This window comes from Haliotis rufescens, unplaced genomic scaffold (assembly GCF_023055435.1).
Source record: "Haliotis rufescens isolate VD_foot unplaced genomic scaffold, xgHalRufe1.0.p SCAF_84, whole genome shotgun sequence".
NCBI classification, from domain to species: Eukaryota; Metazoa; Mollusca; class Gastropoda; order Lepetellida; family Haliotidae; genus Haliotis; species Haliotis rufescens.
This window is the reverse complement of record NW_025964377.1, coordinates 452164-465889: the sequence shown is the minus strand read 5'-3', so window position 1 is coordinate 465889 and position 13726 is coordinate 452164. Positions and strand designations below refer to the sequence as shown.

General features: G+C 44.0%; 1 protein-coding gene across 1 annotated transcript; it reads left to right on the top strand.

The window, feature by feature from the left end:
- The first annotated feature begins 3002 nt into the window (after positions 1-3002).
- LOC124123927 (salivary glue protein Sgs-3-like) lies at positions 3003-7684 on the top strand. The gene is made up of 4 exons (XM_046487132.2): positions 3003-3355; positions 4637-4730; positions 5442-6254; positions 7014-7684. The coding sequence occupies exons 1-4, from the start codon at positions 3074-3076 to the stop codon at positions 7190-7192; spliced, it is 1368 nt and encodes a 455-aa protein (XP_046343088.2). The 5' UTR covers positions 3003-3073; the 3' UTR covers positions 7193-7684.
- Positions 7685-13726: the final 6042 nt, after the last annotated feature.

The window sequence follows — 13726 nt, the reverse complement described above, 5'->3', positions numbered from 1 at the left end:
GTACACAGAGTTAGGGTGGTGTCCTGCTTATAAGTTATGCACAATGTAGGTTTCAAACTGGGTGACCAACTTGACACACCAACACACCCTCTGAGTTCCTGATAGCTCCACACGTCTTCTGTCGTAGCTGTCTGTACCGGAAATCTAAACACGTTCGTGTCAGTTGTCCACGTTTCACCAAGGCATTTTGTGTCAGAGTTTTATGAAATCGATGACCTATGTATTCTCAATAATTCATTTGATACCTTTGACATTCCACGTGACAAAGTTCACAAGACTTGAAGTTGGAGTAGAGCTCTGACCACGTCCCTACTTCTGGCAGGCGTTGTTTGTTTCCATGGTAACGACTTAATTGGACGTAGATGATCATCACACACACACACACACATGCCACACACACACACACACACACACACACACACACACACACACACACACACACACGCACGCACGCACGCACGCACGCACGCACGCACGCACGCACGCACGCACGCACACACACACACACAAATTTCCTCGAACTTGCTAAGAGTATTTGTGTAATTATTTTCTGTAGATTTGACACTCACAATCTTTCTACATGCCAAGATTGCTACTTTGATTAATCCATTGATTGGCTTTCTATTGACATATTGAAATTAAATAAATTATTGATTATTTTCCTAAGAAGTAACTGTGCAATTTCTTTTGCATTCGACATTTTGGATACAATGTGATGGTTGAAATGATGGAATTGCCCATAACAACACACTCTCTGCTCCCAATCAGCAGAGCTGAACATCCCAAGTCTCGTTTGCGATCCAAGATGTCGAAAAAAGATGGTGAAAAAGGTCTGTGCCAAACTGTGCATTCAGATTCGTCAAGGTGGATTCGGTACCAATCCACATATGCCAACGTTAGGGGACGAAATAAGCAACTATCTTCACTGAGTATGAACAAATGTCAGAAAGTGACAACTTGAGAGTCTCGTCACAATCAATATTCAATTACTGGAAAGTCTTGCTGTAGTTGATGTCCTTGTTCTTAAGCCTCACCTACACCTGACAAAATACCCCCTACTGACTGCACTCTGACGTGTAAATAGATTCCCTTCACATTGGATAGCTACATTAATACATTAGCATGAACTTCTTTTCAACCAAACATGAGTGCAGTGCGGGTTCACAGTCCAGGCTGCATCTATCAGTATATATTGGCGGGCCATAGTTTGTACTTGGTTTACAGGAATCATTCGGTCTTGCAGTTATATGTGCATGTACTAAATTACTGATGTGTTTATTCATCTGCCTAAAGTTATAGGAATACATGTAGTTAAATCTTGCAGAGCAAGGTTCATATAGGAAATCACCGATATATTTATCCTTCTGCCTATAATAATAGGAATAGTTAAATCTTGCAGAGCAAGGTTCTTATAGGAAATCACCGATATATTTATCCTTCTGCCTATGATAATAGGAATAGTTAAATCTTGCAGAGCAAGGTTCATATAGGAAATCACCGATATATTTATCCTTCTGCCTATAATAATAGGAATAGTTAAATCTTGCAGAGCAAGGTTCATATAGGAAATCACCGATATATTTATCCTTCTGCCTATAATAATAGGAATAGTTAAATCTTGCAGAGCAAGGTTCATATAGGAAATCACCGATGTATTTACCCTTCTGCCTATGATAATAGGAATAGTTAAATCTTGCTGAGCAAGGTTCATATAGGAAATCACCGATGTATTTATCTTCTGCCTATAATAATAGGAATAGTTAAATCTTGCTGAGCAAGGTTCATATAGGAAATCACCGATGTATTTACCCTTCTGCCTATAATAATAGGAATAGTTAAATCTTGCTGAGCAAGGTTCATACAGGAAATCACCGATGTATTTATCCCCACCCAACAAGGAGATTGGGCACCATATTTTACATTTCATTTAGGGATCAGTCATTAACTCTTATAATCAAATCGTTCAAGGGTGCCTCTTGCTCTTTTACAATCTCAATGCACATGAAGCCATGCCCTAGAATGTTGCATAACCGTGAATTCACTGATGTTCACAAAGTGTTGAATGAGGCCATTAAGAAATACTGAGTATCATATTATTGTGATTTGTGTTTGGTGCCCTCGGGATCATAGCCTTCGAGGTAATATTTATACAGAACCTAAAAACTTCAACTAATGTAAACTGAGTATTAAAAATTCCCTACCTCACGCCTCTTCTTTCAAATAATGCTAAAATGTTTACTGCTGCCAAAATCGCTGACCAGAAATGTCCCCGCGCTTCGTTACTTGTGGACGATATTATCACGTCCAAGACAGTTCAACGTATTGGAAGGACAAAGCACGGCATCAAAGATTGTGTCAAGAACCAAACGGTCAGCCTTATTTTACACCCGTGTTTATCGATCTGCACCTGAGCGAGTTCAGTTCAAGATCCTGACCTTAACGTACCACTGCTATAACCAGTCAGCAACTTCCAACCATGTAGATCCCTCCGTTCTGCTGATAAACATCTCATTTGTATACCTAAGACAAAACTGACATTATTATTATCATTATTATTATTATTTATATGCGTACCTAATAATTATGCACATGACTGAAAATGAAGCTCGTCAATAACGACAGTCATCTTTGAAAACAACACTCTTTGCTACTGATACTGATTATAAAGTGTAAGATGATGGGCGCTCATAGGCTGAGGAGAACAAAAGTTGTTCATTCAGGCCAAAGTGAGGTCTGTTCTTATAATTGGAAGTGCAATAACATGTTTACCAACAATGCGAAAATTTGTCTGAAAGCAGTTGATTTTCTTAAGATAATTCAAGTGAGAAGGCAGACATCCGTGGATGTATTGAAGCAGTTAACAGGTAATTTAAAATTTAATGTTATGAGTGAACAAACAAACAAACAAACATCAATTCTGTTCCAGGATTATCAATAGTCATTATATGGCTTCGTGGTATATAGTTGCTTTCGTCATGTGTTATGCATTGTCAGTGGCGACACTGATTGATACTCACGGGAACATCCTAACTGACTGCCATATTTCTTCGTGTATATCACTTGAGCTATAAACATGTTACTGGTGGTTCTGTACATTCTAGTAATGGCAGTTCAAGGGAATGGACACACGGTCATCTCAGGACAACTCGTGTCCGGTGTTTTCAAAGAGACTCGCGTCCCCAGCTTCACGCTGTGTCAGTCTCTGTGCTGGTACTCCACTCCGTGCAGGGCCTACACCTGGGCTACAGGGACAGGCTTGTGTCAGCTCAGCAGAGACACCAGGAACACCTCACCTGCCTCCTTCTCTGTCAGCCGGCATCATGTATACTCGGACGCCATGGCTCCCCTGGGACTGGTATGTAGCTTTATATTTTTTATCCTATTTATCATCTAGTTTTGTCCAATTATTTTTATCATCACTTGTTTGTGTCTCAAAACATTGTTATATAAGCCTTTTATCGTAACAGATCAGCTTCTGTGCTGGGGTGGTACTGATTCAGTTGAAAGAACTATATAAACTAAGTTGTATCAATAGTATCAAGCATTGACATATTTGAATAAGATTACATTAAATGGTTTTAGGCGTCAGACATTGAGTACACGAGTAGGCACGTATGATAGACTATTTTAAGAATTCGTTAATTTGATTATGTGAAAACACAAAATGCCAACGAGCGAAAAAAATCAGCCCCAATCATTCGTTAAAACTTGTGAAAGGGGACACTTTAAGGATTATGTTGATCATAGTATGGAGCTTGGAAGGCATAGCCGTTGCTCCCGATGCCACAAGGGTGAGTCACTTTGAATCATGTTTAGGCCAGTGAAAGTGGTTTGGTTGGAAATTCCATGCCAATATGTTCACAATTAATCCACTTCATCCTGCTCCCTCCACAAGCTCTGAAGCTTCGGCTCTCATGTTTGAAAAAAGGTTGAGAAGGTACAGCCCCGAAAACAAAACTAATATATTTAAAAAGAAATGCTTTCATAAACATGCGTTTGACATAAACTACACAGACTATATTTAGTGAACACATTTGAAAACTCTCAACATCGCTAGGTTTATTTAATGACATTGCTTTTGGAGATGATTGATCACTGACAGGAGCTTATGCAAACTCGATGACCACAGCAATTCCCTTGCTAGGCTGACGTCACAGGGCATTGCTACATCCAGTGTATCTTGCAAAATCAATCACAAATTACTTCATAAGGTATTCAGACTGGTGCTGAACTCTGTGTTGTTGACATGACTTTGACTCCTAAAAACAGGCAGTTGTATTGTGAAAAACGTTGCATTATAATCGAAATATGAATATTGGATGCACCAGATCAATTCTACTTGGAGAACTGGTATAGGTGTATTGACGACTGCTGATGCTTGCCGTTCTGTGTCGAGCTTTTATTTAGTGATTTATGGGAACGTATTTTAGAACTAATTGATGGAGGCTTCCCGGACAGTGAAACATGAATACTTATGCACGACAACATGATAGTTCAATTTTTATTTACTAAAATTGTACTCAAAGACAATCGATGTTGAGGGTGAGCCTCGGTTGGACAGTTTTAGTTTCTTTCTTTCGTCAAGGTATTCACAATGCCTTTTGATATTTAATAATAATTCATGTTTTGTTGTCAGAAATTTGACCACCCCTGTGGGGGACGACCATGTTCTTTAGATGAGACGTGTGTGCCAACGAAGGCAGTCACGGGATACCTGTGTCTGCATGGAGGTAAGCGATGGTGCATTAGCAGCCAAACCTATTTTTACACAAGTCGGAGGTACGTTATTGTTTGTTTGATACCTCTAATTTGAACACCATTTGTTATTGTATAATTTTGAGGTATTATGTCAACGACGATATACTTCAAACATGAGAGGTTAAATTAGACTAACTAGACCAAAGAACAACCTCATAATATATAGTTCCCAGGTTAGTGGGCGTGGTCGGGTAGCCTAGTGGTTGAAGCGTTCGCTCGTCACGCCGAAGACCCGGGTTCGATTCCCCACATGGGTACAATGTGTGAAGCCCATTTCTGGTGTCCCCCAACGTGATATTGCTGGAGCATTGCTCAAAGCGGCGTTAAGCTTTGGCGTGTGTACATATATCTTAGTGACATAATATGATTTTAGTGTGTTTTACAGTCACTGCACGTTAGCCATGATATATTTGTTCCCTTACACACATGGAAAGAGACGCTAAACCTCTGCGAAATGTTTTTTGAATATTGTGAAACACACTTTCCGTTTGTTTGGAACTGGCCGCGGACCAGATGGTATAAGTTATATATGCTTAGATGACTCCCCATTAGGGCATACGTCATTCGTTTAAACATAAACGTTTGGCACATTCAAGGTCAAATTGTTAAACAAGCAAAATCAAAAGTACCCATACCATTGGAAAGATAACAATTTGGATTTTGTCTTTTTTGTGCACACCAAGAAGTGACAGATGTACCATCCACTGGCCAGTCTACATCACAGCTCACTGGTGCATCTACAGCTGCGTCTGCGTCTGCGTCTGCGTCTGCGTCCACTACACTAACTACTGTAGGATCCACATCTTTGACAACTGATCTGCTGACTACATCAATGAACACAGTGACAGGTTCCACAACTACTGAACGAGCTACTGCTGCAGGGCCTACCACTGTGACAACTACCACTGCAGCACCTACTACTGTGACAACTACCACTGCAGCACCTACTACTGTGACATCTACCACTGCAGCATCTACTACTGTGACAACTACCACTGCAGCACCTACTACTCTGACAACTACCACTGCAGCATCTACTACTGTGACAACTACCACTGCAGCATCTACTACTGTGACAGCTACCACTGCAGCACCTACTACTGTGACAGCTACCACTGCAGCATCTACTACTCTGACATCTACCACTGCAGCACCTACTACTGTGACAACTACCACTGCAGCACCTACTACTGTGACAACTACCACTGCAGCAACTACTACTGTGACGACTACCACTGCAGCACCTACTACTGTGACTACCACTGCCGCACCTACTACTGTGACCACTGCTAATAAACGAACTACCACTGCAGCAACTACGACTGTGACAACTACCACTGCAGCACCTACTACCGTGACGACTACCACTACAGCACCTACTACTGTGACAACTACAGCAGAACCATCTCAAGTAACCACTACAACTGCAGCAACTACTACTGTGGCCACTACAACTAGGCAAGTCAACACAGAGCAACCTACTGGAACTTCATCACGTAAGCAATGATCCTACACACGCCACACATACAAGCAGACAGACAGGCAGACAGACAGGCAGACAGGCACACATACACGCCACACATACATACACACACATGCCACACACACACACACACACCACACACATACACATGCACACATACACACACAAGCCAAATACACACACAAAAGCCAAATACACACACACACACACACGCACGCGCCACATACACACACACACATGACACACACACACATGACACACACACACACACACACACACACACACACACACACACACACACACACACACACACACACACACACACACACACACACACACGTTGGGTTCAGCACGTTCATATCAAATTTGACCACAATTAGTCTCAGTACCCAACTCTGCGGACTTCTATTGAAGGAAAGTATGTAGCAGGGCATGGAATGGAGTCATCCCGCAGATGACATCCCTACCATGTTAGGAGGCTGCTGAGTTAAGCTCTTCCATTGTGTATGTATACAAGGCGTCCGACCTCGATGATCGAGGGTTCTAGTCCCTGTACGCCCTGATTCTGTGTCATGGTTGGTCAGCACCAGCGCTTGCCTACCACATCAAGTTCACACACGGTCATAAGCTGCGCTCAACCAAACCCATATTCTCACTCATTCAGTCTGATTTCAATGTAACAATCCATTATATATGTTACTTAAAAATTCTAACATTGTAGAAATCTATATACTTTAGAGAGAAAATACTAAAAGATGATGCACTGTTCCAGATGCCTGTGTGTCGGACGACTGTGCTGATCGCCTCGGGAGCTTTCCATCATGCGCAGGTTGCGACAAGTACGTCGAGTGCACGGTTAACGGTCTCTTTGAAAGGCTCTGTGGAGGAGGGACTGTATGGTATGATACCATCAAGCGATGCGACTTTCCACCATCACCAACATGCAATTGAAACCTGCTGCGTTAACAGACTGCCTGGGATGATTTGGTGTGCAATGTCCGTGTTAGTATACATCAACCTTGTATAGAAAGTGCGTAGGTGTTTGATTCTCACTTGCCACAAGAAGCATCACTGAACACTTTCATCAGTTTCCTCGTGTTTGCTTTGAGGATGTCAGTTTTGTTTGACAAAGTGATCAATTTGCATAATACCTGATTGATGGGACTAAACACATGAGTTATAACCTATACCTGTTGTATAATACGTGAGCACATGTATCTTGTAATTATGTAACAATGTCTTGTCACCTGTTGTGCTTTACCCGAGCACCAGTACCTTGTCACTGTTGTGTTGCACCCCCGCACCAGTACCATGTCACTGCTGTGTTGTACCTGAGCACCAGAACCATGTCACTGCTGTGTTGTACCTGAGCACCATTACCTAGTCACCTGTTGTGCTGTACCTGAGCACCATTACCTTGTCACCTGTTGTGTTTTACCTGAGCACCATTACCTTGTCACCTGGTGTGCTGTACCTGAGCACCATTACCTTGTCACCTGTTGTGTTGTACCTGAGCACCATTACCTAGTCACCTGTTGTGCTGTACCTGAGCACCATTACCTTGTCACCTGTTGTGTTTTACCTGAGCACCATTACCTTGTCACCTGTTGTGCTGTACCTGAGCACCATTACCTTGTCACCTGTTGTGTTGCACCTGAGCACCATTACCATGTCACTGCTGTGTTGTACCTGAGCACCAGTACCTTGTCACCTGTTGTGTTGTACCTGAGCACCATTACCTTGTCACCTGTTGTGTAGTACCTGAGCACCATTACCTTGTCACCTGTTGTGGTGTACCTGAGCACCAGTACCTTGTCACCTGTTGTGTAGTACCTGAGCACCATTACCATGTCACCTGTTGTGGTGTACCTGAGCACCAGTACCTTGTCACCTGTTGTGTTGTACCTGAGCACCATTACCTTGTCACCTGTTGTGTAGTACCTGAGCACCATTACCTTGTCACCTGTTGTGTTTTACCTGAGCACCAGTACCTTGTCACCTGTTGTGTTGTACCTGAGTACCATTACCTTGTCACCTGTTGTGTAGTACCTAAGCACCAGTACCTTGTCACCTGCTGTGTTGTACCTAAGCACCAGTGCCTTGTCATCTGTTGTGTTGTACCTGAGCACCATTACCATGTCACCTGTTGTGGTGTACCTGAGCACCAGTACCTTGTCATCTGTTGTGGTGTACCTGAGCACCAGTACCTTGTCACCTGTTGTGTAGTACCTGAGCACCATTACCTTGTCACCTGTTGTGGTGTACCTGAGCACCAGTACCTTGTCATCTGTTGTGGTGTACCTGAGCACCAGTACCTTGTCACCTGTTGTGTTGTACCTGAGCACCATTACCTTGTCACCTGTTGTGTTGTACCTGAGCACCAGTACCTTGTCACCTGCTGTGTTGTACCTAAGCACCAGTGCCTTGTCATCTGTTGTGTTGTACCTGAGCACCATTACCATGTCACCTGTTGTGGTGTACCTGAGCACAAGTACCTTGTCACCTGTTGTGTAGTACCTGAGCACCATTACCATGTCACCTGTTGTGTAGTACCTGAGCACCATTACCTTGTCACCTGTTGTGTTTTACCTGAGCACCAGTACCTTGTCACCTGTTGTGTTGTACCTGAGCACCATTACCTTGTCACCTGTTGTGTAGTACCTGAGCACCATTACCTTGTCACCTGTTGTGTTTTACCTGAGCACCAGTACCTTGTCACCTGTTGTGTTGTACCTGAGCACCATTACCTTGTCACCTGTTGTGGTGTACCTGAGCACCAGTACCTTGTCATCTGTTGTGGTGTACCTGAGCACCAGTACCTTGTCACCTGTTGTGTAGTACCTGAGCACCATTACCTTGTCACCTGTTGTGGTGTACCTGAGCACCAGTACCTTGTCATCTGTTGTGGTGTACCTGAGCACCAGTACCTTGTCACCTGTTGTGTTGTACCTGAGCACCATTACCTTGTCACCTGTTGTGTTGTACCTGAGCACCAGTACCTTGTCACCTGCTGTGTTGTACCTAAGCACCAGTGCCTTGTCATCTGTTGTGTTGTACCTGAGCACCATTACCATGTCACCTGTTGTGGTGTACCTGAGCACAAGTACCTTGTCACCTGTTGTGTAGTACCTGAGCACCATTACCATGTCACCTGTTGTGTAGTACCTGAGCACCATTACCTTGTCACCTGTTGTGTTTTACCTGAGCACCAGTACCTTGTCACCTGTTGTGTTGTACCTGAGCACCATTACCTTGTCACCTGTTGTGTAGTACCTAAGCACCATTACCTTGTCACCTGTTGTGTAGTACCTAAGCACCAGTGCCTTGTCATCTGTTGTGGTGTACCTGGACACCAGTACCTTGTCACCTGTTGTGTTGTACCTGATCATTTTTACTTTGTCACCTGCTGTGTAATAACCGAGTACCATTGCCATGTCATCCGTAGTTTTATACCCGAACACAATTGCCTTGTCACCTGTTGTATAATGCATGAGCATGATTGTCATTTGGATGTCAAGAGTTCAAACTGGAGGACATTAACTTTAGCCCGTCCACGGTATACTTAAAACCGTATATTCATCCAGCAACTACATACAATCTTAAACTACACCAATGGCTTCGAAAAAGATAACATTATTAGACACAATGTTGACCCGCATCTTCATTATTGTTTGATGCCCTGCACTGATACAGAAGATGACATATCTTGTGGCTCATCTGGAAGTGAAAGGTCGAATATATTCATGTAGGTCGTTTACAGGTAGAAATGGACAAACGCAAGCGGATTCATTCACACCTGTCAATACAATGCGGTGAATTTAAGAGACATGTCAACAATCGTGACTCTCTGCGTCATGGAGGGTGGAGATCCGTGTCACTTAATCCCCTGATTATCCACAGAAGCATAATGTGAGTGAATTAGGATGATGATGTGACTATGGTTTCAGAGGGTATTTGGATTCTGAAGATGTGACTGTATACCAGAGTAAAGAACAATGAAATTGTAACCCGAGTCAACATGGCTGTATTTTAACCGTGGCTAATAAATATATGCTCATATATGTGATTGCTTTCTTACACACCGTGATGATATTGTATTTGCTCATCAATATTTCTGTATAATGTGATACCGAATCATAATAATTTAATTCTCAAACAGCTTAAGTCTTGTTAAATGCACGATCAAAATTAACACAAAGTACATAACCAGTAAAAAGAGAGATTGCCATTGGGAAATGAAGACGTGCTGTTGGGATATGCATCATTACAATTAGCTCAAACTACGTACTGGCTACTGACTACTGAGCACTAACATCTACCCACTGTCCAATGCCTCCTGACTACTGCGCACCGACATCTACCCACTGTCCAATGCCTCCTGACTACTGAGCATTGACATCTACCCACTATCCAATGCCTACTGACTACTGAGCATTGACATCTACCCACTGTCCAATGCCTACTGACTACTGATCATTGACATCTACCCCCTGTACAATGCCTCCTGACTACTGAGCATTGACATCTACTCACTGTCCAATGCCAACTGACTACTGAGCATTGACATACACCCACTGTCCAATGCCTACTGACTACTGAGCATTGACATCTACCCACTGTCCAATGCCTGCTGACTACTGAGCATTGACATCTTCCCACTGCCCAATGCCTCCTGACTACTGAGCATTGACGTCTACCCACTGTCCAATGCCTACTGACTACTGAGCATTGACATCTACCCACTGTCCAATGCCTGCTGACTACTGAGCACTGACATCTACCCACACTCCAATGCCTACTGACTACTAAGCATTGACATCTACCCACTGTCCAATGCCTCCTGACTACTGATCATTGACATCTACCCACTGTCCAATGCCTACTGACTACTGAGCATTGACATCTACCCACACTCCAATGCCTACTGACTACTAAGCATTGACATCTACCCACTGTCCAATGCCTACTGACTACTGAGCATTGACATCTACCCACTGTCCAATGCCTACTGACTACTGAGCATTGACATCTACCCACACTCCAATGCCTACTGACTAATAAGCATTCACATCTACCCACTGTCCAATGCCTACTGACTACTGAGCATTGACATCTACCCACACTCCAATGCCTACTGACTACTAAGCATTGACATCTACCCACTGTCCAATGCCTCCTGACTACTGATCATTGACATCTACCCACTGTCCAATGCCTACTGACTACTGAGCATTGACATCTATCCACACTCCAATGCCTACTGACTACTAAGCATTGACATCTACCCACTGTCCAATGCCTACTGACTACTGAGCATTGACATCTACCCACTGTCCAATGCCTACTGACTACTGAGCATTGACATCTACCCACACTCCAATGCCTACTGACTAATAAGCATTCACATCTACCCACTGTCCAATGCCTACTGACTACTGAGCATTGACATCTACCCACTGTCCAATGCCTCCTGACTACTGAGCATTGACATCTACCCACTGTCCAATGCCTACTGACTACTGAGCATTAACATCTACCCACTGTCCAATGCTTACTGACTACTGAGCATTGACATCTACCCACTGTCCAATGCCTCCTGACTACTGAGCATTGACATCTACCAACACTCCAATGCCTCCTGACTACTGATCATTGACATCTACCCACTATCCAATGCCTACTGACTACTGAGCATTGACATCTACCCACTGCCCAATGCCTACTGACTACTGAGCATTGACATATACCCACTGTCCAATGCCTGCTGACTAGTGAGCATTGACATCTACCCACTGCCCAATGCCTCCTGACTACTGAGCATTGACATCTACCCACTGTCCAATGCCTACTGACTACTGAGCATTGACATCTACCCACTGTCCAATGCCTGCTGACTACTGAGCATTGACCTCTACCCACTGTCCAATGCCTCCTGACTACTGAGCATTGACATCTACCCACTGTCCAATGCCTCCTGACTACTGAGCATTGACATCTACCCACTGTCCAATGCCTGCTGACTACTGATCATTGACATCTACCCACACTCCAATGCCTACTGACTACTGAGCATTGTCATCTACCCACACTCCAATGCCTACTGACTACTGAGCATTGACATCTACCCACTGTCCAATGCCTACTGACTACTGAGCATTGACATCTACCCACACTCCAATGCCTCCTGACTACTGAGCACTGACATCTACCCACTATCCAATGCCTACTGACTACTGAGCATTGACATCTACCCACTATCCAATGCCTACTGACTACTGAGCATTGACATCTACCCACTGTCCAATGCCTACTGACTACTGATCATTGACATCTACCCCCTGTACAATGCCTCCTGACTACTGAGCATTGACATCTACTCACTGTCCAATGCCAACTGACTACTGAGCATTGACATACACCCACTGTCCAATGCCTACTGACTACTGAGCATTGACATCTACCCACTGTCCAATGCCTGCTGACTACTGAGCATTGACATCTTCCCACTGCCCAATGCCTCCTGACTACTGAGCATTGACGTCTACCCACTGTCCAATGCCTACTGACTACTGAGCATTGACATCTACCCACTGTCCAATGCCTGCTGACTACTGAGCACTGACATCTACCCACTGTCCAATGCCTCCTGACTACTGAGGATTGACATCTACCCACTGTCCAATGCCTACTGACTACTGATCATTGACATCTACCCACTGTCCAATGCCTACTGACTACTGAGCACTGACATGTACCCACCATCCAATGCCTACTGACTACTGAGCATTGACCTCTACCCACACTCCAATGCCTACTGACTACTGATCATTGACATCTACCCACTGTCCAATGCATATTGACTTCTGAGCATTGACATCTACCCACTGTCCAATGCCTACTGACTACTGAGCACTGACATGTACCCACCATCCAATGCCTACTGACTACTGAGCATTGACCTCTACCCACACTCCAATGCCTACTGACTACTGATCATTGACATCTACCCACTGTCCAATGCATATTGACTTCTGAGCATTGACATCTACCCACTGTCCAATGCCTCCTGACTACTGAGCATTGACATCTACCCACTGTACAATGCCTACTGACCACTTAGCATTGACGCCTGCCTACACTCCAATGCCTACTGTCTACTGAGCATTGACATCCACCCACTGTCTAATGCCTCCTCACTACTGAGCATTGACGCCTGCCCACTTTCCACTGACGATTGACCTGTGACCATTGACATCCGTCGACTTCCCACTGACATCATGCCACTGACTACTGTCTACTGACTATTGACATCCGCCCACTTCCTACAAACATCTGCCCACTGACCTCTTGCCACTGACTTCTGACCATTGACATCCGCCCACTGACTACTGTGTACTGACCGCTGCCCACTGACATCTGCCAACTGACTACTGTATACTGACCTCTGTCGCTGGCTGTTGACTACTGACTACTGACTACTCAATA